This window comes from Austrofundulus limnaeus, unplaced genomic scaffold (assembly GCF_001266775.1).
Source record: "Austrofundulus limnaeus strain Quisiro unplaced genomic scaffold, Austrofundulus_limnaeus-1.0 Scaffold217, whole genome shotgun sequence".
In the NCBI taxonomy this organism is placed as follows: Eukaryota; Metazoa; Chordata; class Actinopteri; order Cyprinodontiformes; family Rivulidae; genus Austrofundulus; species Austrofundulus limnaeus.
Window position 1 is genome coordinate 176,552 of NW_013952619.1, and position 5,966 is coordinate 182,517.

Below are 5,966 nucleotides of genomic sequence, written 5' to 3' on the forward strand. Positions count from 1 at the left end.
CCGCACCGTCTGGATAACAGCAGACTGACTGCTTGTAAAATAAATGGCAGGTCTGGACCACTTGTGAATTTTGTTCGTATCTGAAAAAAATCTTAGAATACGAAAACATTGGTGAATGCCACAAATTCTCCTAAAGCACTCGTACGCACAATTTAAGAACAAATCTGTGCGTACGAACGGTTCTTGCATGAGGCCCAATGTGTGTTAAACATGGTCAGACCCTGTACGTGTCAGTGGTGCTGATGCTGCGGAAACTCTCAGGGATATATTTAACAAGATGCGCAGCTCAGGTGGACTGATACATTCAGCAGCCTTGGCACAATCAGAACAAACACAGTATACATGTTTAAAAAGACACCAACTTGCCTTGTTTTTCTACATGAGTGGTTCTACTTCACTTTAACTGTCCTCTACCAGAGGTCTGGGAGCATGAGGGTTCTGTATCATACTTTTCCCTGGACGGTACTGTTCTGAACAGAGATCTCTGAGGTTGACCCTGAGATCTGTTGGAGCCGCTCTTCTAGTACACCACTGGCACCAATGAGGACTAGACTCTCCAAAACTTCTGTATTTCCTCTTTCAGCTTCTCCTTCTTCCTGAAGTTACAGTTATTTGGGATTGCTACACCACTGACACTTCCTTCTCCTCTTGCTTGTTGACCACCAAAGTGGTTGGTTAGCCATTACTTATGAGTCTGGGTATGGAAGTCCCACGCTATCTTATCCCTGCACTACCCTTAATGGAGTCTCTCAGTGTGACCGTCCAGTCTACACTCAACAACAATGTTCCTGTACTCTTCCAGCCACTGTTTATGGCACCTACTTACCATGACAAAGAGGGCCTCCTTCAATATATCTGGTACACAGAAGCCAGTTAATTTTTTATTTTTATTTTTTTGTACTTTTTGTCTGCTTGTGTTAATGGCTGCAAAACTGGGATTTGGTCCTCTTAGGGTGTCCTGATCTTTCTGGGGTCAATCCCTGTTTTGAATTACCTGCTTCCATCTAAAACTGTCCCTGGAAATGTCCCTGATTTTTTTTTTTTGTAGCTACCATGATGGGGTATGTTTCCCACAGCAACAGCTATTACAGTAGCTGGTGGGCTGCTGTCAACAATACATAGAAGAAGAGCCGAGTGTGCTGTGTTTAAAAAAGACTGGGCAGCTGCAAAGGATTCTGGGTAACTTAGTATAAGATATTATTGTGCAGGTGTATGACTGTTAAAGTAGACATATCATGCCTTTAGATCAGGGGTCTTCAACCAGCAGCTTGTGAGCTCATTTAAAGTAGCTCTTCAGTGCTTGTGAAAAATTAGGGGAAGCAAAATTTAATTTGTGGCCAAACAAACTTTCATTTAATTCCAATCACTCTATAGATGTCCCTTCCCCTTGGTTGTCAATCAAACAGTTTAGGGCTCAGTGTGGACAATCTGCAGATGAGGCGGTTACATGGTTGCTCGCCGTTCGTTTTCTCACACACCTTTCATAGCCCCTTGAGACACACTGTGCAGAGCTCCTGGGAAACCCCTCCTGCTGTGGTATACATCACTGAACAGGGTTTCTTCCCGCTGGAGTCTATGATGCGGGGGAAAAATCAGAGACCAGTCACCCAACGTTATTTGTGCACAAATCTGTTGCAGTTAAGCCCTAAGTTTTTTTCCCCGCTCTTGGAGGAGTAAGAGGCTTTTTCCTTCTCTCCCGCCCTTCCTTATCTTCCCTGCTTTGCTGCTTCGAGCCTTCTCTACATTTTTCATCCGGATAGAAATTATGGATATTTTTATTTTTATGGATTTGGTTAGCTGGTCTCTCAATAAAATTTTTGGAACAAAGTTTTTTCTTCTTCCATGGGAGGACTAGCCTGGCCCTTGCCTTCCTATGCAGCTCCGCTCAGTTCTAGTTTCCCTTCTCTGCTCCCTCTGGGACTTCTCCCATTGACAAGGATTTCGCTGGCAGATTTTTAGCCAGGACAATCAGAGAAAAGAACATCAATTCTCTGCGCAGTGTCTGCTTGTAGTTTATTTTACCTGGGCCAATCAGCAAACAAAAGGCGGAGTTTTGAACGACGTCGATGTTCTGCGCAGTGTCTGCTAGTTATTTTAGCATARYGRWMRGGAGGAAGTGAATGAAGCCAGTCCGTGTTGATAAGACTTCCAAATTAAATTTAATTTGTCAGACAAAGCAGCAGCTCTCATTTACAGAAGTCTCTTTCGGCTCGGTATATTTCTCCTCTCAGTAGGGTTGTTTACAGCTCACGTGATTTCCGGTTAGCTTCTTAGCTTAGCCTCCGTCACAGCGACATAGGTCGCAGCCAACTGATCCAATCATTTTAAACTTCAGCAGAGGCCACGCCTCCAGCAAGAATCACTTCTCTATGCATCAAGTCCAGACCCTTGTACGAAGCAAAGCGAAGGACGAGGGTCTGGTTTAAACCAGGCTATGGGAGGACATGTCAAAGGTGGGTTTTTAAAGTTTTTCTGTTGTTCTGTTTTTAAGGTAGCGCAACTGTGTTTGCTGCATGACCTATCTTAACTGCCCCTCCCCTTCCTTGAATGTACAGCACCTTGTGAATTTATTTCTATGAAAGGCACTATACAAATAAAACTTTACTTACTTACTTTACTTACTAAGTTAGTAGTGCGTAATACACTATAACATGAATGGATAAAAAGCACTTTCATGTAAATTCAGTGTTCTTTGTGGTGGTTTGATGTGAATTGAAGACAATGGGTTTTTTTGGTGCAAAACAAGCTTATTCCAATGGTTTACATTTAAAATTAATTGTTGCAAAAAGTAGCTCTTGGACCATTGCATTTTATGAAAGTAGATCTTAAGGAAAAAAATTTGGAGACCCCTGCTTTAGATCCTACTTTTTCAACTTTAAATCATTCTGCTGCGATCTAAATAAAGCGTAACACGCGCTCAGTGTTCAGAAGAAAAGTGACTGATGCTGCGTTCATACCAAACATGTTTTGACCATCAGGGCATCAGGTCTACATCCAAAGTCTGTGGTGGACACGTGCCAGGGAGTATTGGGAAGTGCTGCGGCGCGTCTAGCACAGCATGTTTTGAGTGTTCAATGTGCTTGACACGCACACTAGAGTTGGAAAATCTGAACTTTTGCAGCTCTACATGTATGTAAGCGTCATCCAATCAGAGAGACTCTGCTCTGTGACGTAGTGACAAATTTTCTGACTGGACAGTCTCCTAATGTCCACTAACCTGAGACAGGTGGACAGGATGAAGTTGTTGTGATGATGTGCTGAAATGGGCTGGACAGAAGCGGTAGGAGGTTCTTAAAGAGACTGAGGCCAGTCTCAAGGCGTTTAGAGAGAGCTACGATGTGAAGTCAAGTTTATTTTTGATTTATACATATAAACAGTCTTTTCATAACAACTGAAGGTGACAGTTACTTCTTTTTGGTATAGAATTGAATTATGTGCCTAAGAAACACATAACACACAGGCTCTTTAACAAAAAGGCTTAACAAATTTTGTAAATTCAAAAATATTGCAATATTTTATTGGACTTCTACAAGTTACAGGGTAGTGCAGAATTTACGCACTTTGAAAGACGAAGCAGTTTTGCTGAATAAAAGGAAGAAGCTGAAACACTGCAGCCACTCTTTTTAGGCCTCGGCCTCAAACATCTTCTTCCTCCCGTCCATTCCTGATTTGTCCTCAATGTTTTTCCGCCAGTCACCAACATCACGAAGTTCCTTCTCCTGAAACAGCAAGATGTCCAGAAAATAAGGGCTGATGCATGTGTAATGAAAGGATTTCACTGACTCTGAGAATTTGTAAGAAATGGTTAATTCAGGTGAAGCTTCTGATGCACATTGATCAAGAGTTGTTTAAACAACAAAGTGACCAAAACAAAATGAACAAAATGTGTTAGATTAAAGAATACTCTTTCTCCTACCAACAGTATGTATTTTACATCCCTGCACCCCTCTGCATCTCTTCGCAGTTTTCATGCAAACATAAATAAAACTGGATTTTTATTTACCTCCTCTTTGACCTCCTTCTTGACCTGCTTTAAGTTGGCCCTCAGGTCCAGATTGACTGTATGTTTGGAGCCCAGCAGAGCTTTGAGCATGGCGTCTGCAGACATGCGTACTTTCCTCAGCACAGGCTTCTTGAACTTGCCCATAACGTCCTGAACTTTGATCTTTAGGTCATCTATCTACAGAAGAGAAGCGCAGAGGAAACTATGAGGGTAAAATGTAAAATAAATAGTTAGATATATACACACTTAGCACTAAAAGTAAGGAAATTATTGTTTGGTAGATTATTACTTTGTTGTAACAATGCTCTCAAACAAAGCTGGCACCTTATTAGCAGCAGCTGAAGGTACCAGAAGCTCAAAACAAGTGTTAATAACAGCAAGATGAGCTGATGGCAGAGAAGATTTGGCTCATTTTTCATGTTCACAGTGGTAGAGTGGTGCCTGTTTGATGTGTTTTCCTGACACTTTTAGACCAAACTCAAAGAGGTTCCCTCTACCTGGTTGAAACCACTCAGCTGCCCAAATGACGCCTTTCAATTCTGTAGTTGAAGACATTTTGCCTCCCATCCAAGATTTCTCAATTCCAAACTGGAGTAAGGAGTTCTAGTCTTAGCCTACGTTAAATTACACGCCTCTCACTCTCACAACAGAGAAGCGACAGGGTCTTTGCCTGGATCAAAAGTGATGTGTTGGGAAATGCATGACATGAGAGAGTACAACTGATTGCGTATCGGGCTCAGTGCTGCACTGTAAGCTTTGTTGAGCTGAAATCTGAGACCTTCTTTTGTGTCTAAAGTTATTTTTTCATATTTGATAAAAACTCTCATCTGTGGTCATAACAGAAGAACTCTGACTAAAATAACATCATTGATGAACAACGTCTCCCACCCCATTCATGAAGCTGTGGCTGAACTGGAGAGCTCCTTTGGTGACAGACTGCTGCATCCGAGGTGCACAAAGGAGCGTTATCATAGATCCTTCCTCCCAGCAGCTGTCAGACTCTTTAACCAGCACCAAGCCCCAAAATCACAATGTTTAAAAAAATTACAATAAGTGTTTACAAAAATCACAAAAAGTGTTTAACAAAAATCACATTAAGTGTTTAACAAAAATCACATTAAGTGTTTAACAAAACTCACATTAAGTGTTTAACAAAAATCACATTAAGTGTTTACAAAAATCACATTAAGTGTTTACACACCTGCAGCTGCACAATCATTTGTACTTTTACTATTCATTGTCATTACTGAACTGAACAATCATTGCACTACTACTCTGCTGTAATTACACACCTGTGTTTCTTGTCTGCATTGTGATACTTCACTTTGCAGTTATTAGTCTGTTGAGATCGTTTTGCACTGAAAACAGGCAATTTCTGACTCCTAATGTCGGATTCTGATAATCTACTGTCTCTAAAACAAAACTTATTGTTTTCTATTCTTGCTCAATTCTTTATATTAAATTTTTATTATCAGTAGTCGTATCATGGTTAGTCAGTGTTGATTTTGTTTTGTGTGCACTATCTATAGTTTGTAAAGTAACTACTATGTGAACCTCTGTACTGATGCTGCTGTGACACCTAAATATCCTCTGGGCGGGACAAAAAAGGCTATTCTATTCTATTCTATTCTATTCTATTCTATTCTATTCTATTCTATTCTATTGTAAAAAAAACTTGTCAAACCATCTGTCTTACTTCTTGTAAACTAAATAATGTATTTACCCTGGAAAGTAAATATTTAATTTGGAACTATGACATTTATTAATGTATAAAGGCTAAATAAAGTAAAATATTGATGGTAATTTTTGACTGTGTAACTTTACAAATGGTACCCCATACATCATTTCACCTTGAAAAACATTTGAAACCAACCTTTACCTTTGATTTTTAAATGTTAATTTTCAACAAAAGAAGCTCTTTTGTTCTCCTTGTTGAATCTATCAGCCCATCTGTGAGTCAGAA

At 40.2% G+C, this 5,966-nt stretch overlaps 1 protein-coding gene across 1 annotated transcript in view; it reads right to left on the reverse strand.

Moving 5' to 3' along the window:
* Window positions 1-3,486: 3,486 nt before the first annotated feature.
* LOC106525200 (troponin I, fast skeletal muscle) overlaps window positions 3,487-5,966 on the reverse strand; it is a 5,355-nt gene continuing 2,875 nt past the window's right edge. Inside the window, exons 5-6 of the mRNA XM_014019350.1 lie at window positions 4,004-4,180; window positions 3,487-3,719 (exon numbers count right to left, since the gene is read on the reverse strand). Coding sequence (XP_013874804.1) covers window positions 3,624-3,719; window positions 4,004-4,180 — 273 coding nt within the window. The 3' untranslated portion in view covers window positions 3,487-3,623. The remainder of the gene's footprint in view (window positions 3,720-4,003; window positions 4,181-5,966) is intronic.